Genomic DNA, 24,755 nt, shown 5'->3' with positions numbered 1-24,755 from the left:
TTTAAGGATATTTTTGAATGCAGAACATGCGGTTTAACGGGATCTTTGTGTTGTTGCACTGAATGCGCTCGTGTTTGTCACAGAGGTCATGATTGTAAGCTCAAAAGAACTTCACCTACAGCATACTGCGATTGTTGGGAAAAATGTAAATGTCGTGCTCTCATTGCCGGCAATCAAATTGCGAGATATGACTTGCTCTGTCGTCTCGTACAAAACACTGATCTCGCCACAAAAATTAATTCACGGTAAGTTAAACAAATTTATTTATTAGTTTTTATAAGCAGTTTATAAGCAGCTGTTTACTATCAGGAAAAACAGGAAAAACTTGAAATTTTTAGAGAATTTATTTTTTACCTTTATATATATAAATAGATTATATGGGATTTTATTGATATTGAAGAAAATTGTTTTAAAGTTAAATTTTGGAATTTTACTTTTAAATTTTAATTCTTTATATTTTTATTAAAATTGTTTTTGTGATTATTTTTTTATTTCAATATTGTAAAACTTAATTAGCAAAAATATAGCATGTACATTTTTGTGTGGCTCATGAATTTTTATGAAAAAAAAAAGTGGTAATTATTCGTCATTCTAAATTGGTGTTGCGTGTTTCATCATTTTTCGAATTTTGTATTTCTGATAAGCTCGATCCGTGGATTAACTATTATGTACAGATTGTTACGTGTTATATATTATTAAGGAACATTAAAACATATAATGAAATAAATTTATTTTTTAAATGCATTAATTTCTGAAGCTTTAAATAAAAAATTTCTGAAAAAACTAAGTGTAGTTTCTGTCTGGTTAAATAAAGACAGAGACGAATATAAAAATATAACTTGACTATTTGTGAAGCAGAACGTGGTTTCTTCGCTGAGGAATACAGTCTCTAGATCGTGAGAGAGAGAGAGAGAGAGCTACATTATTACAAGTTTTAGGAAAGGGGGATGCGCATGCGCGGCGGGGGCCGAGTGCTAACGATGATCTTAAGAAATGGCGCGAAATAACTTTTGATTTTCAACACTTAGAATTACCAGAAAATTCTTTTAAGAAATTTGAATAATATTCTATAAAGAGAGATATTTATTTTTGTTTAAATAATTTTATATTTTATGTCTTATTTCAGAGGTGAGAGCATCTTGTTATTCTTAGTACAAACGGTTGGAAGACAATTAGTTGAACAACGTCAATTTAGATCGGCACCTAGGCAACGATCAACTTCGGCTAGCCGTAAAGCGCCCACTTCGGACGGTACGTTTTATACAATTTCTTTATATTTAAATTATAAAAAATTTCGAAGATTAAAAAATTTCTATTTTTTATTGTAATTTTTTTTTACATAAGTCAAATTACCTAGAGAAATCTGAAAAAACTGAAATTTTGAAGGAGGGGCTTTTTTTTTAAAAGGAAAGGTTTTCATAGAATTTTCAAAAAAATATTTCATTGATTTATAAATTTTTGTAAAAAATTATATTGTAAAGACAATTTTGAAATTTTACATTTAAATTTAAATTTAATCTTTGTGGAAAAAAACTAGATTTATAAGTTTTTGCAAAAAAATTGTATCTTTCATGGTTTCAATTCGAATGAAAAAAAATCGATATATAGTATCATGAAATTTCAAATTTACAAATTTACCACATGTAGTTTGTTCATATTGTCTGCACTTCAACTTTATTAGAACTTTGTTACTTTTAAAGCCGTAAAAGGTTTTTGTATAATTTTATCTAGAATTTTGAATAAAAACATCTAGACAATTCGGGAATTCTCAAGGAATTTTTTAATAAGATTTGAGTAAATATCCTGTAAAAATCTTGTTCTTTAGCAGACAGTTTATCTTTTTTACATTGTTATGTTTATATATTCATGTATAATTGATATAGTCACATAACTGAAAGTGTTTTCTGTAAGTAGCTTTTGCCACAGGTTTGGGTGCAGATTCAGACATGCCAGATCATGATTTAGAACCTCCCCGATTTAGTCGAAAGGCGCTTGAAAGATTATTGAACGATTGGCCAGCAGTTCAATGTATGATCATGTCGGGTGTTTCTGAGAATGGTACTGATCAATTATTTGGTGATCAAGGACAGCTATGTCGGCAGAGTGGAACTGCGTTACTAGACAAGTTTACACATTCCTTACTTGTGAAATGTAGTGCCGAAGTAAGTAAAATTTATAATGAGTCTAATACACATATACTGTTTTCCTCTTTTTTTATGTAGAGAGAGAGAGAGAGAGACAGATTGTACGCTAACTATTCACTACCACTCAAAAGTATTTGCCCTCTTTGTCTTAATTAAATGATGGAAATTTTGAAAAATAAATTAGTCTTTTTTCATGCTCTTTTAAATATTGGGAAACTTAAAAGGAAAGATTTAATGTAATTATATATTTATGTATGTATAATTATATTGTATATTTATATAGGGTGGAGTTGAACTACCGGAACAGCAAAATACCTTGAAAACTAAGCATTTTAGAAAAATGTTTCAGATAAAAGTTGCAGGGTTTTAAAAGATTTATTTACTAATATTATCAGTTTGACCTTAGATGGCGTCGACAAGGTCAAATCGAAATCACATTAATTTTTTTAAATAGAACACCCTATTTTTGATTCCAGAATCTAATAGCTGGTGTCAAGACCTTTCCAAAACCCTAGAAGAAAGTTTATTTTTGTTGAGTAACTTTCAAGCGTCCTAACTTGGAAAGTACTTAACGAAAATAAACTTATTTATAGTGTTTTAGAAAGCTCTCGAAATTGACTACAAGAAAATGCAATAAAAAATATAGAATGTTAGGGAAGTACCGATACCTTTTAATTAGGGAACTACCAATACTCTAACATTATATCTTTTATTGCATTTTCTTGTAGTCGATTTTGAGAGCTTTTCAAAACACTACAAATGAGTTTATTTTTGTTAAGTACTTTCCGAGTTGTGACGCTTGAAAGTTACAGTACATTGTAGCTTTCAAGCCTCACAATTCGGAAAGTATTCAATGAAAATAAACTTTCTTGTAGGGTTTTGAAAAGGTCTTAACACCAGCTATTAGATTCTGAAATCAAAAATAAGGTGTTCCATTTAAAAAAGTTAATGTGATTTTGATCTGACCTTGGTGACGCCATCCAAGGTCAAACTGATAATATTAGTAAATAGATCTTTTGAAACCTTACAACTTTTATCTGAAACACTTTTTTCTAAAATGCTTAGTTTTTGAGATATTTTGCTGTTCCGGTACTTTTCCCCCACCCTGTATATGAGTATACTTTTATATACAATTGTATATGAAACATTTTTCCTGGATGAGAATTTTAGTGTTTTTGGGCGAAAATTTAAAAGGAGAAAACATTATTTACCAGAGAAAAAACATTTTTTATTACTTATGTTGATTTCACCACACATGAAGAAAATTTACACTTCTTCCACATTGGGTATTTTTTACCCAGTGCGAATTTACGACGTGGTTGGAATTGTATCAAATTGTATCACTTGACATATGATAGAAGGTTGTAGGGTACTTGTAAGTTTTTCTTCTCCACATCCCGATCTCATTTCTTCAACCCTGTCGGAATGGTGCGCACTTCAAAAATGAGCAAATTTGACTCAAATGTAATAGTCTAGGGTTAATATTTATTCATTTCTATTGAGCGTTTTTTGTAGTTTTTATAAGGTATTTGAGTAAATTTCTTTAAATTGTGACATGTATCTTTGACAAAAAAAAAAAAAATATATATATATATATATAACGCGACAATGGGAAGGCTTATGTCAATCACAGTAGTTCTTGACCGATTAATAATTTTTAATTTTTACAATTTCCAACTCAGACTGCGCACTGCATATTCATCGGGCTTAAAACACAGATCACGAAGCCGAAATAGTTACATGTTTCGGTGGCTGAAGTGGTAAGACGCTCGCACGGAATTCGTTAGATCTAGGCTTGAGCCCTGGTTGGGTTATTTTTTTGCAATAAAATAATTTACAGTTTTTCCGGGAAGGGGGATATATGCTTCTTAAAGTGTTAATATTACTATTTCGGCTTCGTAATTGTGTTTCAAGTCCGACGCGGCATGCAGTTTGAGTTGGAAATTGTAAAAATTAAAAATTATTAATCGCCACCAAGAACCGCAATGACTAACATAAGCCTTCTATTCTCGCGTTTTAATTTCGTCAGTCCGATATAATGTATTATTGTTTAAAAAAATGTATATTATACTTTAACAGTTGAAAAATAGAAATTATATTTGGTATTATATACATTAATACTTTAATAAAAAAAAATATCTTTCTTGTTCATTTGTGTTAGTTTTTTTCTAGCTTATTTAATACAGGGTGCGCCATCTCAATCTGATCGATGGAAGTATTAAAATATTAAATAACTCTGACAGATTTTAACCGACCAGCGTCGTACAACGTTTTATATAGCTTATTTTAGTACAATTTTAACCATGCATCGGTATACGCCGAAAGAACGCGCCGAGATAGTTTCGCTTTACATTGAAAATAATCGTTCGTTGTGTAAACTCAGCGTGCGTATCGTATAAAATATCTCGGACATTCTACGCCCAAAGGCGACACTATTCGTTATTTAGCTTCAAATTTCAAACTCATTACGGTAGTGTACACCATTTATGTTACTTCGTTTGTTCGATTAAAGCGGAATTACTCTAGATTAAATGTAGTATATTTTTGTATAAAGTTGACGATACCGAGTGAGGACCCTCTACATACCCCTATAGGACTATGTATGTACATACCTGACACAAGATTCGACCAATTGTAAGAGTTTCGTTACTGTATAGCCTGATAGGTATGTACCTAATGGCTGTTTCTTTTATATTCAATAAAAAAAAAATTAATAGATACAGTAATAAGAATAGTTGCTCTAGCGTATGTCATGCGACTCAAACTGTTGGAAACAAGTTTTGGAGCGATATTGCTGGAGTGAATAAGCGGCAGAAATGTCAGATGAGTATCAGCTTCACTGTGAAGTTAGCCCTAAGTACATGTATGTACAAAAATATGCAAGAGAAAAATTATATATATGTATTTATATTGTTTCTTTTTTTTGTACACCCAAGGACTTTGATTCTGTCCATGAGGAAATTTTCCAAACTGAGAAGTCGCTATCTTTCTACATACTTACAGTTCATGATTAACGTAACGACCAATAAGCTCTAGTCGTTTCATTAATCATGAACTGCGAGTATGTAGAAAGTGGTGATTTTTCAGTTTGGAAAATTTCCCCATGGACAGAATCAAAGTCCTTGGGTGTACATACATGTGGTCAGTTTTACAATTGGACTGCAAGGTAAAAGTTAACTAGCTTTGCTTTGTCAATTGTCGTACAAGATTGTAAGTTGAAAAATTGCCTGCATCTCTGGTAATACAATGAATTTCACCAAACTGCTTAACGAACATATTTTCAAAATCTCATGTTTTAAAATAATACAATAAAAAATGCATTTTTTTCAAGATTTTATAAAAGACTGTCCTCTTAATAATAATTTTAATGTAAAAATATCACATTCTACATATACAAAGAGAATGTAGTAGAATTTGAACAAAATTAGGCATAAAAAAAGAGATACATACAAAACTTAGAGTGGGTAAATATTTTTGAGCGATGGTGTACAATATTTACACAAAAGAAAAGAATATTTTTGTTTTAAGAATATCTTGATCTTACAATACGTATTTTTAAATTTACCAAACTACGCGCTAAATGAATTTTTGGACTTGCAATGCAGTTACAAGTTGAACAAGAATAGTAACATATGATAATCAATTTAATATTGTAATAATAATGCTAACAAGCTTTTGCTATCTTTTTTCCTTAAATAAAAAGGTTGCGAAAAATAAAACGCACTGTAACAAATTTTTTATAGTATTTGGATGAAGAGAGTAAAATGACAAACAGATGTTTGTCTGATAATAATTAATAAGCATTGTTATTAAATTGGGTTATTAAATTCAATTTAATATTGTGATATTACTATTTTTATTCGATTTGTAACTGTTTCAACCGAAAATTTTATTTAGTGTGTAGTATGATAAAGTTGTATATGTAAAATCACACAAGAAAAAGCAGCACGATATCTAACTACGATCGAAAATATTGTGCTTTAATAACTTTAATTAGATGTGTTTTTTCATATCAGTCTTATTATTAAATAAAATATATTAGTTTTAATTTGATACTAATATTATACCCGTTTTTCTATGTACAGATGCTCGATACGTTGCTCACTACTTTAATCAGAGAGTTACAAGATGAGTCAAACAAAGAAGAAGCAAATAACGTAGCACGCCGGTTTGTGAGATCAGTGGCTCGCATATTTGTTATCTTTACTATAGAAATGGCACCAAACACGACGAAGAGGCGAAGGTAAAAAATTCCGTGCATTTATGTTCCACTATATGTGTATATTGTGCATTTGTTACAACAATGACATGACTAAAAAACTCATTTCTGACAAGGGGAGTTCTCGAAATGTGCCTCACCGATTTTAATAAAATTTTATAGGTGTGTAGTATTCACTCACACCTTTACAGTAGTAAAGCCGTTGCGAAACTTAGGCATTCAGTAGAAAATGACGATTAAATATTTCCATAATTTCTATTAGTACCGTTACAGAAGAACGATTGTCGCATAAGCGGCGTGGCGTGGGGTGTTGGAACGACTGGTATGCTTGGGGTTCCAGGTTTGATTTCCACGGATGAGAATTTTTTTTTTATTTAAATCTTATATTTTTTAATTGTTACACATAATTGTTAAACCGCTTTTAATTATTTAATATAAAATGTTATTTAAAAAAAATCAAAGTATTTAAAAATACCTTTTTTTTATTAATTAAATTAAAATTTCTTGTAAACACAAAAAGTATGTTTGCAATAAAAATTTACAATGACTGTTAAGAATGTCAAAATAAATGTTTCAAATCGTTATACCTACAACGGTCTCCGAGTAAAACGGTTTTGTTGTTCTTTTTTTTTGTCTAGATCTTACGACGCTCGTTTATTTATGAAATATGTTAAATAATTAAATTTAATTATATTAAATACTTAAAAGCGGTTTAACAATTATGTATAACAATTAAAAAATATAAGATTTAAATAAAAAAAATTCTTATCCGCGGGGATCGAATCTGGGACCTCAAGCATATAAGTCCACGTCCCAACACCTCACGCTACGTCGCTTATGCGACAATCGTTCTTCTGTAACGGTACTAATAGATGTTAGAAACATTTAATCGTCATTTTTTCGAAAATTCCTAAGTTTTGCAACGAATGGCTTTACTACTGTAAAGGTGTGAGTGAATACTACACGCCTATAAAATTTTATTAGAATCGGTGACACACATCTCGAAAACTCCCTTTGTGAGTTGTCCACAAAAAAATAATTCGGTACTGAATAAAGAGCATTTATTGTTTTATAATCAGTATACTAAATTGTTACATTAAAATTATATTTAAAAATGATATAAATGATATATAAAGTTTTAATTCAAAACATTTAAAGTACAAAAAAACATTGATTTTTAAATTATGTCGTTATAAGAGCGATATCAAAGGTTTCACTTGTTAACTTCCAACATTATTCCTTAATTAAAAAGAAACAAATTACAAATCTTGAATTAGTTTTTTTTAATACTTAACAAAAAGATATTGATAAAATCTACTTGATCAGCGTAATTCTGATTAGCGACGGACAATGTATCTTAAAAGCTAATTAAATATGAACTTTATTCAATAATACTTTTGTTTTTTGGATTTTTAAATTTATTTTTTATTGAGAAATAATAATACATGATTAATAGAAGCAGAATATATACATAGGCACATATACAGGGTGTCCAAAAAGTTCCGGGACGGCTAAATATCTCGAAAACTAAGCATTTTAGGAAAAAGTGTTTCAGATAAAAGTTGTAGGGTTTCCAAAGATTTATTTACTGATCATATCTGTTTGACCTTGGATAGCGTCACCAAGATTAGATCGAAATCACATTAACTTCTTTAAATAGAACATCTTATTTTTGATTCAAGAATCTAATAGCTGGTGTCAAGAGTTTTTCAAAACCCTACAAGAATTTATGTAATGCAAGTACATTATGTACCTCGGAGCCGAGCTTTGCTGTTCTCGACTGAGGGCGATGTTTTTAGTACGAGGCGTAGCTACGCGCGCGAGGCGAACGTAGCGTAGACGAGCACTGAAACCAGCATCCGAAGTCGAGAACAGCAAAGCTCGGCTTCGGGGTACATAATGTACTTGCATTACATAAATTCTTATGTAATGCTAATACATGTCTTTTGCATAAAATACCGTATGCACCATGGAACGCACTTGGTTCCATGGTGCATATAGTATTTTATGAAAAGAAAGTACGCTTTTTTGCATCACACCGCAGAAGAGTATTGCAACATCTCCAACTATGTTGCGCAGCGAGGGAGGGGTCGGGGGGGGGCAAAGACCCCCCAGCGAGGGTCCAGCGGGCGGAGCCCCCTGGTCGGGGAGGGGGGGGGCAAAGCTCCCCCGACCCTAACAAAATTTTCAAATAAAATCACTATTTCTGATAAAACCACTATTTCTAATGTTACTAAATTCTGAAATTTGTAATGATACACTTCTCCACCACATGCCAACACTCCGGTCCGAACACCCGACCACCGTGCGTAAACCGAGCACGTGCGTGCGCCCGGCTAACTTCTCTGCAATTACGCGCTACCACGCGCGCCACGCGCCGCGTTTGCGAAACGTTCCCACTTCTTTACTTACGACTATTACTCTTTGAAATATGCGCTCAACACATTCTGCGTTGTCGCCGTCGTTTTGAGCTGCTTTTTATACTCTGTAAACGCCGAGTACGCCGCGTCGTATTTGTTGCATGAGACTTTTGGCAAAGTGTCGACATGTGCATTGTTGGCCAATTTAGCAAGCTCCGCGTGCACTACATCAATTCCTTTTTTTCTTCATTCTTCAACTGTTTGAAAACGCACAATATTTACAGGCGTTACTGAACACTTTGACGCGTGGCGTTTTCCTGTGACTGTTCCGGTTTCAGGTTATGAGAATTCGGTGTACTACCTTTGTTCATGCATTTGACTCTACGCTCAGCGCATGCGTCACGAAACGGTCACAATTTCTCGACAAAAGTGCGCATGCGGAACCGTACGAAAATATTGATTTTGCCTATTTTGCCGTCCACGGACAGCAATATTCCCCACCCCAAAGATTGCCCATTTTGGGCCATTTGTTACCAACTGTCTCGCAATGTCGCGAAAAACGTGCACGAATCGACACTTTGCCGAAAATCTCATGCAACAAATACGACGCGGCGTACTTGGCGTTTACCGAGTATAAAAAGCAGCACAAAACGACGGCGACAACGCAGAATGTGTTGTGCGCATATTTCAAAGAGTTGAGTAATAGTCGTAAATAAAGGAGTAGGAATGTTTTGCGTACGCAGCGCGTGGTAGTGCGTGATCGCGGAGAGGTTAGCCGGATGCACGCACGTGCTCTGCTTACGCACGGTAGTCGGGTATTCGGACCGGAACGTTGGCGTGCGGTGGAGGAGTGTATCGTTACAGATTTCAGAGTTGAGTAACATCAAAAATAGTGGTTTTATTAGAAATAGTTTTGTTAGAGTTGGAGTGGGCTTTGTTCCCGCGAACGCCTCTTTCCTCCTCCCCCGGCTGGGGGGCTTCCCCCCCCCCCCAGACCACCCCTCGCTACGCAATATAGTTGGGGATATTGCAAAACTCATCTACGCTTGTTTTTCCTTGCTTGACGCAAAAAAGCGCACTTTCTTTGCATAAAATATCATATGCACTATGGAGCCGAGTGCGTTTTTGACTTCGGACTCTGTTTTCAGTACGAGGTGTAGCTACGCGCGCGAATGTCCTCAGTCGAGAACGGCAAAACTCGGCTTTGGGGTACATAATGTATTATTATAGTGTTTTGAAAAGTTCTTGAAATCGATTACAAGAAAATCCAATAAAAGATATGATGTTAGAATATCGGTAGTTCCTTAATTGAAGAGTATTGGTACTTTCCTAACATTCTACGAGGGGCGATCCAAAAGTAAGGTTACAAAGCCTGCAGTAAAGAGGGAACGTTTTATTCAGAAGAACCAATGTTTTTACATTGAATTATATCCTTAACTTTATTTTTCGACATAGTTGTCATAGCTGTTTAAGCATTTGTCGCTTTGTAAGATGAGGTTAAAAAGTCCCTTTTCATAAAATTTGGACCCTTGCTCTTTTAGCCAAATTTTCGCGAAGTCTTTTACTTCCTTCGAAGTCAATCGTCGGCCTCTTTGAAGTGAGGGAACAGGTGGAAGTTACTTGGAGCGAGGTCCGGGTTGTAGGGAGGGTGGTGGATGACGTCCTAGAGGAACTGCTTCAACAGCGTGGTGGTTTGCTGGGACGTCATTGACCATCCTTTCTACAACCCGGACCTTGCTTTAAATGACTTTCCCCTGTTCCCTCACTTCAAGAAGCATTTAGGAAGCCGGCGATTCACTTCGAACAAGGAGGTGAAAGACTTTGCGAAAACTTGGCTGAAAGAGCAAGGGCGCAAATTTTATAAGAAGGGAATGTTTAACCTCATCTCACGAAGCGACAAATGCTTAAACAGCTATGATGACTATGTAAAAAAATAATGTTAGGCATATAATTCAATGTAGATACATTGGTTTTTCTGAATAAAACGTTCCTTCTTCACTGCAAGCTTTGTAACCTTACTTTTGGATCGTCCATCGTATTGCTTTTTCTTGTAGTCAGTTTCGAGAACTTTCCAAAACATAAATAAGTTTATTTTTGTTAAGTACTTTCCGAGTTATGACGCCTAAAAGTTACAGTAGAATGTAGCTTTCAACTCGGAAAGTACTCAACGAAAACTTTCTTGTAAGGTTTTGGAAAGCTCTTGACACCAGCTATTAGATTCTGGAAAAATAAGATGTTCCATTTAAAAAAGTTAATGTGATTTTGATCTAACCTTGGCGATGCCATCCAAAGTTAAACTGATAAGATCAGTAAATAGATCTTTGGAAACTCTACAACTTTTATCTGAAACATTTTTTCTTAAAATGCTCAGTTTTTGAGTTATTGAGCCGTCTGGAACTTTTTAGACACCTTGTATAACATACATATATGTATATACATGTGTGCATGCAAAAATTTGTATATCTCTAATATGCACATGTTTGCAAGATTAAGATTTCTGAACTAATTTATGTCGATACCAAAATAGTATATTGAAGAAGAGAGATTTTAATTTTTTGTATTTTCAGCACAAGTCAAGCTTCGCAGCCATTAATGAAATGCCGAAAAGTTTTCCAAGCGTTAATCAAACTAGCTGTAGAAGAATTATGCGAGACAGCAGATTCATTGATAGCACCAGTCAGATTAGGCGTAGCACGTCCAACAGCACCATTCACACTAACGAGTTCTGCCATTGAAGTGATTAATGGCTCAGAGGAATTATTCTCTATAGAACCTTTAATACCTCACAGTGGCGTCAGTTCACAAACGTTGGATGCGGCGCTCCAAACACAACAAGGAAATAACAATATAACTATGTCAAGAGGAGACGTTTCTGCTGTAGACGAAGCGGAAGGTGGAGAAGGTAAGAGAAATATTCATATATAAGAATTTAAGTTTTTTTTAATACAGGTTGTTACTACCCATAAAAACTGCAAAATCTGGAATTTTCAAAGAATTTCTTCTTTATTCTTGAAAATTATGAATTTTTGTGATTTTATTGATGTTTGAAAAATTTTTGAGAATTTTTATAAATTTTATCTCTTTTTTGCAAAGTTGTTTTTTGACAAAATTCCAGAAAAATTCAAAAATTTTCAAAGAATTCTTTCTTAGGGAACAAAATTGGAGTAAGGACTCTATTAGTAGATCAACTTGTAATACATAATAATTCGTATTTTCAACCGTATATGATGGTTTAGAAGTCCCTATGGATATGGATGGCGATATCAGTGAACACGAGGAATCAGGTGTGTCTGGAACTGTCGCCGGGCAACCACTTGGTGAGGTTGACTCGAACGCCGGTGGTGTCGGCGAAGAACAAGCTGGAGATGGTGAATCGGACACGGAATTGGACCTCCTGGCGGAAGCCGAAACTGAATCGGATTCAGATGACAATCATAGCAATCAAGATGCAGCGTCAGCGCAACGTAGCGTGCAAACAGGCGCGACTGCAGGATCCGATGGTGGAATGGGATCGATATTATTGTTTCCCGAGGATGAATCAGGAGAATCAAGTCAACAAGAGGACGATGAGAGCGAAGCGGGAGAAACAGACGAGCAAGATAATGAAGAATTTCAGATCGGTGATGAACAGTTGGAGCGCAGAAGGTAAATAATGTGATAAATTCTATATTATTTGAATAATGTCCATATCAATGATAAAAACCGGGAAAATCTATTTTTTGAGAACAAATCTGCAGAAACGTCTTTTCTTAAAAAATGTTAAAATATACAGAAAACTTTTTTATTGTGCTTTACATTATTTAATTTAGTTGGCGAAGAAATTTTTAGAACAAAAAATATTAGAGAGATGACTTTATAACAAATATTTAAAAAATCCAAAAGTAAGGTAATTGTTCTGTGGCGCATTCTACTTTGCTTGTAACACTCGCGGGCGTCATTTGTTGTTTAATATTTGATAAACAACAAAGATGATTCCAAGAATATTGCGAGCGTTATAAGTGAAATGCATTCCTAGTGATAACATGTTTGTACCTATTTCCGAAAACTTATACAAAAATTAATTACTTATTAATCTCGAATGATTTTTTTATTATAATATTAAAATTTACTTATAATCTTTAAAATCTGTAATCTGTAAAGAATTAAAATTTATTTATAATATTCAAGATTATTATTAGATTGAGAATAATAAGTTTGTATAAGTGTGCAGATATAAGTATAAGATATCTGTCACTAGAATGTTTACCTTACTTCGGAAATTATTGTATTAAAAGTATGGCTAAAAAATTCCGAAGACTTATGCAAATCTAACAAGAAAACTAACGGAAGTGTCTCCCTTAGATTAAAACGAGCTTTTAATATGTCGTAGTAAAGATAAAAATAGGGACACGTATTTTTATACATGCCCATACGCACTTTTAGGGGGTGAAACACCCCTTTGCAGAAAATCGGTTTTTTTTCTTTCGAAGCATATGTCATCGAAACTATAAGAGATAGAAAAGAAAATATAGGTGTTTCACCCCCTAAAAATGCATTAGGGCACGTACAAAAAATACGTGTCCCTTATTTTTATCTGTACAACATATTAAAGGCACGTCGAAATTGGAGAGAATCACTTCCGTAGCGCACGAACGCGCGGATGGGTGCGCGTACTATGTGTATACTGAGGATTTTAATTATTTTTGGAAAATGGGAATGTCGCATTGTAACTTTATCATATACCGTTGAATTCATAATAAAATAAGTTTTATTTTGCTTATAAAGAGAAATAAAAATTTTGAAAAAAATAGGTAAGTGCTGGGAGAAAGTATTTAAAAAAATTTTTTTTGCTGTTATAAAGTACTCTTCGAGCCATTCAACTTTCATTTAGAACGTTTTTTTCTATCTTTTATAGTTTCGACGATATACGCTTCAAAAGAAAAAAAACCGATTTTCTGCAAAAGGGTGTTTCACCCCCTAAAAGTGCGTATGGGCACGTATAAAAAAATACGTGTCCCTTATTTTTATGTATCTATAACATGTTAAAAGTTCGTTTTAATCTGAGGGGGACACTTCCGTTAATTTCCTTGTAAGGTTACTTGATGAAACAAGATGAAACAGTCAATAAAATAATTGGAAACTTTTATTCGCAATCGACAGTTTTATCTTTAAATGGTTAATAACCATGAAAAAAGAACATGAAAAAAAATGACAAGATTCTCCATATCATTAACCGTTACGATAGAATTATGTGTTTTCCTCATTAAATTAAAAATTAATATAAAATTTAATCTGTAATATAAAAAAGGATAGAGGAAAGTCGACATAGAACATTATATATAACAACGCTTATTCATTTCAGTGGTTCGTCTGGTCATCTGCATCGTAACAATCTTGCGCCTGTGTATTTGCAATGGGCAATACGCAATCGCGAATCGAATACGCGTACAGCGGGATTACGAGTAACAGGTGGAAGTAATCTAGTATTCATCGACCCCGCGTCCTTGAGACGCACCACTGCCACGTCGGCTGTTGCAACCGCGCAGGAACCGATAACCATGGGGACTACCGCTAGTTGCTTGGCGCGAGCTTTCGGAATTGTCATCCGACAGATCGCTGATCTGTTGGTTATGATGCAAGACTATAAGAATTTAGCGCCTTCCTTACCACGTGTAATGGATATTACTTTCCAAGACGCTCTAAATCTACAGGTATGCAAATCCGTTATCTTAAAGAACTATTGTACGAAAAATCGGGGTAAGATGAGTTTCATACATGACGTAGCTTATAATCCGATAAATTTAACAAAGGTGTAATGTTGTTGTCTTGTTTTCTATGATGTATCCAATTGATGTTATTTTATATCTATCACATTATACCAAAATTTTTACACATACAGGGTGTTTACTACCGAAAAAAACCTGAAATTTTTTTATTTCTTTTTTATCGTTTGAATATCATGAATTTTTATGAAATTTTATTAAAATTGGAGGAAAAATTTGCAATTTTATTTTTAAATTTAATCTTTTTTGACAATTTTTTAAAATTATTTTTTTACTCATTTGTTATAATACAAAATGTCGACAATCGATTAGTAATAAATATGACATACACATCCGTATACATTCAGGTACATTTTTGTATGACTTGCAAATTTTTACTAAAAAATTGATGACAATAAAAAGACAGTATATATTGTTCTAAATTGACATTGCGTGTTAATCATATTTTATATTTTGTACTTTTAGTAAGCTAAATCATTACGCACGGACAAATCGTTGTCATTTAGTTTTTTTTTGTACCTTTTAAATTTAATATTTAAAACTTAAATGATTTTTCTTTGTATTTATATGATTAAAGAACTTTAAAAAATAATGAAATAAATTTATTCCATAATTACATTAAGTAATTCTTTAATCTTTTGGAATTTGGAATAAAATTTCTGGAAAATCCGAGTATTTTTAACGAATTATTTTACAAAAATTGAGTGAATACTCTGCACAACCAAATTTTTAAAAATAATAAAATAAATTTATTCCATAATTACATTAAGCAATTCTTTAATCTTTTGGAATTTGGAATAAAATTTCTGGAAAATCCGAGTATTTTTAACAAATTATTTTATAAAAGTTGAGTAAATACTCTGCACAACCAAATTTTCCGTTCAATGCGAGCTTTTACATTAGAACAAGACATATTATTTTCTGCCGCAGTCGTATTTAGAAGCACATCTGAAGCCTACTTGGGATTGGTTGCTCACGGTGATGGACGCTACGGAAGCACAGCTGAGATTCGGGGTCTCCCTGACTCGTAGCGCGGACCCTACTCATCCCGAACACCCTCTTAATAATGCTCCGTCGTTGTCGGGTGGTAATTTCAGTGGCTTATTAAATACAGCTGCTCTTTCGTTGACTCTTCAAGGAAATACAAGTCGGAATCCTCGCGGTGGTATTGCTACGAGCTCGAACATCTCCACTCCGCAGGCTTCAACACGACTCACCGTTGGTTTTGCAGGCGTTGGCGAACCTCCAAGGAACAGTAGAGAGCGCGAAGGTTTACACTTTAATCTATCAAATTAGAATAATTTTTATTTTTATACAAATAGAAAAGTTATTTCATAAGTCTGTGTACAGATTACATATTTTAAAATACGCTAAAAATCATCACTTTTGATATAAAAATTAACATTAAGTGAAACCAGAGTGATATGTAAATAACATAAATAAGTAGGAAAGAACTTTATTTGATAGAAGTTGAATCTTAGTGCTTAATAATAATTTTTTGTGAATTTATATATATTTTCCAAGTTCTGAAAATTACACGTCGAATTAATTTTTAATGTTGATTTTTAATGTTGTTAATGTAACTGTCCTAAACTTTTGATGTTGGAGCAATCCTAAACTGGAACTGCAATAGTAATAGCACAAATTAAATTGAAAGGTTTCCTACAAAAACCAAACAAGTTCAAATTTTAAAAAATAAAAAATAATAAATGGACAATAGAAAATAGAGAAAATTTATTTATCCATGACATATTGAAATGTAAAACATCTTATTTTGAGTAAATGTATACATATATACATAAATATTAAATAGTATTTGCTTTTTTATATTTACTACAATTAAGTATTATAAAATACTTATTTCAAATAGTATTTTTTATAGAAGCATCTTATAAATGAACATTTCTAATATTTATATATATATATATATTTTTTTTTTTTTTTAATTTTGTTAAGCACTACATAAAATATAGATATATTTACATAGTGGTTTTCTTAACGAGTAAGAAAATAATCGAAATTTTCTTAAACCTACGAAAAAATTACAGAAGAATGTTGCGATGTGATTTCAGGGAGCGAGGCGCACTCAGCGAGACGTGAATTCTTATCTTATTGTTTGTCTTTAATGCGCGCCCATAATAGCGAGCATAGAGATAGTCTGCCAGTTTTGGACGTTTCCGCTTTAAGACACGTCGCTTACGTGTTTGACGCACTTGTGTATTATATGCGTTCTCTTTCGGAACCACTCGCTTCCAGAAGCGAGGCTCAAAAAGAATCGTCCAGTTATTCTAGTTGGAATGATCAGGTTTGTGTAATTTGTTTTATTTATTTGAATAATCATTTTACATCTTTTGGAAACAATATCATGTAAAATAGAAATCAAGATTGATATAATATATAACGTGCTTTAACTTGAGTATTTTAAATATTTTACTTGTTTTAATGATACAACAAAATGTCGGATGAAAATATTTATTTAGAAAAGATTAGTGTTTTTAAATCAAAAAAATTCTTGAAAATGGGACAATTTTGGGAAATTTTTTTGTTTTAAACCTTTTGTTTTGTTACCTTTATTATTCTCTATGTCAGGGCTCGCGTCATTTCCCTTATTTCACTAATCTGCACGCAGTCCAAATGTCAATCAGTATTTGGATTGCGCAGGAAGTAATGAGGTAAGGGGAAAGCTTTAAGCTGAAAATCGGCCGAAATGTGCATTTTTTGCCAAGTTTTGCTCTATATCAATAAAGTTTTCTTTTATATTTAAGAATTATATTTAAGAATATTTAAATAAATAATTTATCAATAAAGTCTGCTATCATTTTATCACTGTTACATTTTTCTACATTTTTCGGAAAAAATGGAATAAACGGAAGGTTTTTGCCTCAATTTTATTTTTCTGAAAAATTAAGAACTCTAGTACTCATTATCACACTCATTTTTATCCATATTATTGGGGAAAAATAGAAAAAATCGCGTTTTTTCTTTGATTTTATTTTTTCGAAAAAGTAAGAACATTAAAAGAGGCAAATATAAGTAAAACATTTTTTTCAAAGTTGCAGTTTTTGAGATTGGTCAATACTATTTCTAAAAATGTAATTACATAATTTCTTTTTACATAATATAACTTTTGGTTATTTTGTATATACAAGTAATAAAATAATTATTAATTTACAAGATATTTACACTTTATTTTTATATATTTTGACAAAATATGTCATAAACTGTTAATTTTTTTACAATTAAACTTTAATATTTTTATGCATAAAATAATAAGACGAGTCAATTGATATAACAAAAACACATAGCTGCTTTGGAAAATTGTAATTTGCAATGTGCAAATGCAAATATGTTTGGATGAATTTCTATTGCGATACTACTTTTCTTCCTTTTGTGATAACGGACATGCGATAATGTTCTTTCTTGAATATTAAAATTATTTTTAAAATAATTACAGGATTTTTATTTTTAGGATGAAAATGACAATGATGAAGGTGAGGAGTACAACTCACCAGCGCCGACTGCCATGGAAACCGATTCTGTAGATTATCCGGATTTACTTCAAGTATCCATATGTGGATCTCAAGGACACGGCAGTTCAACGCCGAAAGGAAGAAAGCATCCTTTCTTACAAAGATCAGATTCTACTTTATGCCTTGGTTGCCCGCCTCTAGATCCGTTTGATACCGTAATGAGCGAAGCGTTGCCGTTAGCTGATCAGCCACATTTATTACAGCCGCATTCGAGACGTGAAGATCTATTTGGTATTCCGAGACAACCAACTTGTTCTAATGCAGGTGGATCTAGTCAGAATCCTTTGGAAGGTTTACCGACGAGATTAGGCCTCTCCGCACGCGGTATGGATAGTCAAAATAGCTTGGCGACTCCGACGTTAAGTCAAGTAATGCAAGGACCGCTTTCCAATTTTAACTTGGAGTCAAGAAGGAATTCCATTTCAGGAGACTTAAATCCGAGCTCGATCAAATATGCGGTAATTTTTTTTGTAATATTAAAGTGCTTTCTTAATAGAATCTTTTATTATTTTATAGATATACGAATGTGTTACATTTGTTATTTATATGTATTTATATGGACAAACACGTGTACTCATGTGTATTACACGGATATATGGGTCATATTTAGAATATGAATAAATAAATTAGTAAATAAATTAATAAATCAGTAAATGTTGAAATTAATGAATAAATAAATGTATACAAGATATTTCAAAAAGTTAGGTCAACCGAGTGGAAAGCGAAAGAGGACTTCGAATAGAATACATAGTGTAAAAATTTTCAATGTTAATTTTTTTAACAAATACATAAAAAAATAGTTACATATAAACTGTATATTATGTATTCTATTCAGAGTCCTCTTTCATCTTTTACTTGGTTGACCTAACTTTTTGAAATTATGTATAATCATTCATTAATTTCAACATTTATTGATGTACTAATTTACTTACTAATAAGTTAGTATATCACTGAATGTTGAAATTACGGTACACGAGTTAATAATTCATGCAATTCTTTAATATGTCGCTGCACAGGAAAAAAAAACATGTTCAAAAATAATGTTGTAAAATACTATTGTCTGATTAATATTTAACAATAATTAATTTATTGATGTATATATTAATTTATTTACTAATTTATTAACCTTAGACTATCACTATATTTGCTATCAGTACCTATTACACTTGGGTAAAATGTACTCATCTATTTTGTTGTGTAACTTTGGCTTAAACATAGCGATTTAGAACTTCTTTTTTTCTATTGACAAAAAATAAAATTTTAATAAATAATTTTACGCGTACATACGTTTAAAGATTGGAGTCTGATTTAGTTCCATATAAAATTATAAAAACACTTTCTACTACAGTATTTTATACGTTTGAATGTATTTGACATGTTAGAAAAAGTTTTGAAAATTAAGAAAATGACGGCTCCAAAATGACGCTCTTAAGTTGAATGAATGTGAAAATGTTAGTGCTTTTGGACAAAAATTGGTTGAAAAAAGGCGAAAACATATTTATCAGATAAAAACGTTTTTTATTTGTTATTTTGTTAAGAACAGTTTATACAAAGGATGACACGTAAAATTACGTAATTTGTGCCTAAATAATGGAACCTTTCTTATGCATGTTTTTTTTTTTATGTGCTGAATCGTTTGCAAACGTGTATTTTTAGGCTTAATTGTGTTAATAAATCAGCCTTTTTTATAACGATAGTTTAGTATCTAATTAATTTTTCAAATTTTAATAGACTTTTTGCAGCCAGGTAAAATTTGGTATGTTCTTAATTTTATTGTTAGATGTTTTTTTATTTTGATTTATGTTTTGCATAATGTTTCTGTATTTTATGATTTATAGTTTTATTTATTTTATTGTTAAATGTTAATCAGACAGTAGTATATTGCAATATTATTTTTAAACGTATTTTTTTTGTTTTTTTTCCTGTACGGCACGTTAAAGAATTGCATGAATTATTAACTTGTGTGTCGTATTTCAGGAGAAATTAAAATCATCTAATCATGCTAACGAGGGGCATTCGTCTCTCGTAACGGAACAAATCATCGACAGAGCACCGATTATTGTATCTACAAATAATCAAAGTGATGCAGCAACAAGTATCAAAGGCAAAGACGTTTGCAAAAATAATAGAAGCGTCATAGTCAGAGCTGGAACGATGTCGGTAAACGTCATAATATTATTTTGAATACATTGACATAGAAAAGAAGAATATTCTTGTTTTGAGAATGTTTTTATTTTCGAAATGTTAAATATTGAAACGAGATTATATTACATTAACCCTTAAACATATTACTGAGTCCGGAAGAACTCTTTTGAAATTTTAAATGCTTGCTGTGACCTGTGCGAAGACGGACTGAAATAAGAAGTTCGGACCACAGTATAAAAATAGTTTGAAATCTCTTTTGATTGATATGGTTGATCAACTTTTTTGGTCACTAAAGTTTGAACGGTACGGCAACAAAGTTTTGTTGGGGTCTGTGCGACTACTATTGTGTGTAAGTAAAATTTTTGGGTAAGTAATCTTATATAAAAAAACTGAACAAAATACGTTTGAACAGATCCATTCGCATATGTTACTCACATATACTGTGTCTAAAGTTATAATATAGTGCTACTATATAGTGCTGTAGAAAAGGGGGTTTCTGTGCAGAGTCTGAAATACTTCATAAAACATCAATTTTCAATTTTAGACACCTTAAGTTAATAAAAAATATTTTATATTTGCCTTGTTACATAATTATACTTTTTAATAGGAATGACAAAAATATAATTTTTGTTTTAAGTATGGCTTTGGCCTTAAAACGCCACATTGTAAAGTCCTTAAGAGTTTTTTGTTGCGATATTTTTTAAAGCAAAAGTGAGTTTTTGAATAATTTTTTATTTTTTTTAGTGGTTTTTCCTTTATAACTTTACAATAAATTATTTTTTGGCAATGCCGTATGCAGTCACATTTTTGAGATTCTGAACTTTTATTAAAAAAAAAAGATTATTGAAAAAGATTAACTGGAACTAAAGTTACAGCTTTTTAAAGTTGAGTAGAGTCAACCAGACGAGAAGTATGTTAACGTAATTCTCTGGATCGAATGTGTTTAAGGGTTAAACAGACAGTTCGTTCACGAAAAGAATTTTGTATAAGTTTTCAAGACATGTATTGTAATGGTTATCATTATTTAATAATAGATATTCAATTTTCACAAGTTGAAACAAAAAAAATATTACATAGAAAATAATGTGAATTAGAATATTATTGTTTTTGAAACAATCCTATTATGTTCTTTAAAGGAATAGTCTAATATTGAAATAGAAACATATTATTAAAATTTAAGATTATCAAAAACTCTGTAAGTAACATTATGTTATATATAAGCAAGACTATCAATGTTTTATATACAAACAAGAATATAATTTCTTGCTTATACATATATCAAATAATTGTTTAATAGCATATATTTTTAAATAGCATATTAGTTTTAATTTAATATTAAATATTAATATTGATATTGTTTTTTTTTGTATGTATATTAGTATCTAATATTTATTGCTTATGATTTATTTTTTAAAGGATTCAAATACGAGTAAAGTTGGAGCACCTGAAATACTGGTCGTCCCAACCGTCGAAAGCCAAAATGTATCTGAAGAGGTCGACCCAGCTGCTACAAACCACGAGATATCCGCTCACGAAACTGTTGAGACGAGTCCGGTGGAATCCGCTAGAACGGTATCATCGATCGGAACAAATATCTCTCATAATATTTTGCTAGGACGATGGCGATTATCGCTGGACTTGTTTGGACGAGTTTTTATGGAGGATGTAGGCTTAGAAGCTGGATCCGTGGTATCCGAATTAGGAGGATTTCCCGTGAAGGAGGCTAAATTTCGCAGAGATATGGAAAAACTTCGAAATTCACAACAAAAAGATATTACTATTAAAGTAAGATAATAATATTAATATGATATAATAAATTTTCACAAATATTACGAATAATCTTTAAGTATTCTAAGAGATTTAAAAAAATGATATCTCATATTAAGACAAAAATTTCATGATTATATGTCCGAAACAACTTAATTTCAGAACTACAGTTAGATTTAAGATGTCAAAGGAAAAGTTTATTTCCTTTGAAGTTTGACATCTTACTTGAGAGTCAAGTATTTTATACACTCTGCTTATTTTGATGAAATTTTGTGTTTCAAGCAGGATTGGGTAGTAATTAAAAAGTCATTAATATAATTTAATTATTAAATAGTATATTATTAAATAATAAAGTTAAAAAGCTATTAACGCTTAACTTTAATTTAGTTTAATTTTAAATGGATTAATTTTGAACTTTGACTAGTTATTTTTAAAACACGTTAATTTATTAAAAAAATATGTTTTATTTTATATAAATTTAATTTAAAAATAAAATATTAAAATTTGTTGATTTATATTGTAATTATTTTATGTAATCTAGTTTTAAAAAATGATGACTTTCCAATTTAATATAAATGCTTTTCAAAATTAGTTTTTCATTTAAGTTAATTTAATCTTAACATAACTTTTAACTGATTGTTAGTTTTTTGTTCATTTTTTAATGTAACTAAATTAGTTTTATAAGTTATTAACTTCAATTTAATTTAGTTAAAGAAATATATTAATCTAATTTTGGTTTCAAGGATGATTTATCCTTTGGAATTATACATTATTTTTTTTTTTATTTATTCGGGCGGACCTAAGAATAAACGGATACATTTATTTTTGAACGAAAAACTGGTACACCACTAATTTTTTTCAAGATTAAAAGTTTATATGATGAATAAGATAAATTAACACAAAGATCTTATTAAAATAAAACTGTTCCTTCAACCTTGACACTGTATCTTTGAAAATCTGTTTTGCTCGTATAAAGTTCTTATTTTAAATTTATGGGAGAAATCTTCTTAAAATTTTTTAGAATACGTAAAAATTACTCCATATATTACAATAAGCTCTAAATACAAATTCTTAAATCATGCAATTAACCAACAGGTGGAACGCGATAGAACGCAGTTGCTAGTGCAGACGATGAAAGAACTAAATACGCAGTATAATATATATAATAGAAGAGCTTCGAATACTCCGCCTCTAACAGTGAGCCGAGTTAAAGTCTTCTTCAAGGATGAACCTGGCGAGGGAGCAGGTGTTACCCGCAGTTTTTACACTGCTATTGCCGAAGTTCGTAAAAGCCAAACAAACCATTAATAAAAGCGAAACGCTTTATTTAATCAAACCAGATCTTTGCCTGATGATATTGCGTAGTTGATATTTTCTACTTAATTTAAAGGAAGTTCTCCAATTTAAAAAAGTGAAGGAAAATTATATAACTTTTTACTTATATATATATATTATTTAATGCAAGAGCTTTTGGCATTGTCATTTGCAAAATAATGATTAAAATTTAATTTAAAAAATGACGATTTATTTAAAAAAATTTTTTTTATAATATGAATGAATATTTATGTGGAACATTGCAAAGAGTATTTATAATGATTTAAATGTAATACAACAAAAACATAACAAACGACGTTACCATATTTTCACTAGTGTGACGTCTCATTAAAAAAAAATGTACAATTCTGACCATTTTATATTTTTACAAGAAAATGTTATGGCAGTTTTGTTTTATTTTTACTTTATTTATTTATTTATTTATTTTTATTTAAACACGTCCTTTAGAAGGGAGTGTCTCAGCAGACGATGCCTAGAGTATTTCCGTTGGTTGGGTTAGATTAGATTACATGATTGGTAGTGTCCGATTGGGTCTGTGCGCAACTGGGACTCACCCCTTTAGAATCCTTTTTTAAGAATATATTTTTTTCAATATTTTCATATTTTATGTGCATTTAAATTATTTGAAACTTATAAAACTTGATGCTATTTTAAAGTTAATAAAAACTGTACGATTGAAAAATTTAAAGATATTTAGGAATGTTTACAGATTGTAGACATTGATCATAACATCTGTTGATACAGAAAAAATTTTAAATCATAATTCCAAAATGTTTTATGTACAAAAACAGCAAATTGGCAAACGATTATAAAACAAACAATAAATTTATTTTGAAAAATAATTGTGTTTGAATAAATGTGTATGTAAAAACATTTTTGAAGAGTGATGTAGAACTTTTTTATCAACCTAATATTATTTATAAACTTATTGATCAAGTCCTTGTATTATATGAAAAGATTGGAGAACTTCCTTAAACATATTTTTAATATACTTTTCCTTTGTAAACTGTATGCCGAATTGTTCGTCTTGAATCGTAGTCCTAAACTAAAGTTAGAATTAGTAATATCACGAACTAAATTTATAATTTAATAATAATAATGCTCATAAGTGGAGTCATAGAATCCGGATCTCAGTACCGTTTTCCTCGATTCCGAATGCCGCGCGCCACGAGAAGCAGGGCCGACTACGGTGATAGCGGTCTATCATAGTAAAGGGGATACTATTGCCTGCTTCTCGCGGTACGCGACGTTCAAAGTCAGGAAAAATACCGAAATCCGAACTCTGCATAAGTATTTTAAAATTGTAATTTTTTGTGAATAATATCACGCGTCAAGATTCGAATCCTTATGCACGGGAAGGACGTCTTTATCAATTTGACCACTCAGATGTATGGTGATATTTATCTCAATAGACAGTAAATGCTCTGAAAACGCATTATTTTAAGCAACAATAATAAATAAACAATAACATTGCATTTGTGTTTGCTGAACAG

At 31.4% G+C, this 24,755-nt stretch overlaps 2 protein-coding genes across 4 annotated transcripts in view; both read left to right on the top strand.

The window, feature by feature from the left end:
- LOC105203969 (tRNA-dihydrouridine(20) synthase [NAD(P)+]-like) overlaps positions 1 to 24,755 on the top strand; it is a 523,658-nt gene that overhangs the window by 99,351 nt on the left and 399,552 nt on the right. The window lies entirely within an intron of this gene.
- LOC105203339 (E3 ubiquitin-protein ligase UBR5) overlaps positions 1 to 24,755 on the top strand; it is a 65,376-nt gene that overhangs the window by 25,407 nt on the left and 15,214 nt on the right. Inside the window, exons 19-31 of one of the 3 annotated variants that reach the window (XM_026138922.2) lie at positions 7 to 245; positions 1,127 to 1,251; positions 1,915 to 2,162; positions 6,230 to 6,387; positions 11,291 to 11,625; positions 11,960 to 12,368; positions 14,065 to 14,413; positions 15,416 to 15,755; positions 16,558 to 16,790; positions 17,955 to 18,473; positions 19,993 to 20,175; positions 21,577 to 21,945; positions 23,023 to 23,208. In XM_026138922.2, the coding sequence (XP_025994707.1) occupies positions 7 to 245; positions 1,127 to 1,251; positions 1,915 to 2,162; positions 6,230 to 6,387; positions 11,291 to 11,625; positions 11,960 to 12,368; positions 14,065 to 14,413; positions 15,416 to 15,755; positions 16,558 to 16,790; positions 17,955 to 18,473; positions 19,993 to 20,175; positions 21,577 to 21,945; positions 23,023 to 23,208 (3,693 nt within the window). The remainder of the gene's footprint in view (positions 1 to 6; positions 246 to 1,126; positions 1,252 to 1,914; positions 2,163 to 6,229; positions 6,388 to 11,290; positions 11,626 to 11,959; positions 12,369 to 14,064; positions 14,414 to 15,415; positions 15,756 to 16,557; positions 16,791 to 17,954; positions 18,474 to 19,992; positions 20,176 to 21,576; positions 21,946 to 23,022; positions 23,209 to 24,755) is intronic. The other 2 variants (XM_026138923.2, XM_026138924.2) reach the window with 2 other exon arrangements.

The sequence above is a fragment of the Solenopsis invicta genome, chromosome 8, assembly GCF_016802725.1.
Source record: "Solenopsis invicta isolate M01_SB chromosome 8, UNIL_Sinv_3.0, whole genome shotgun sequence".
NCBI lineage: Eukaryota > Metazoa > Arthropoda > Insecta > Hymenoptera > Formicidae > Solenopsis > Solenopsis invicta.
This window is presented reverse-complemented; position numbering and strand designations above follow the sequence as displayed.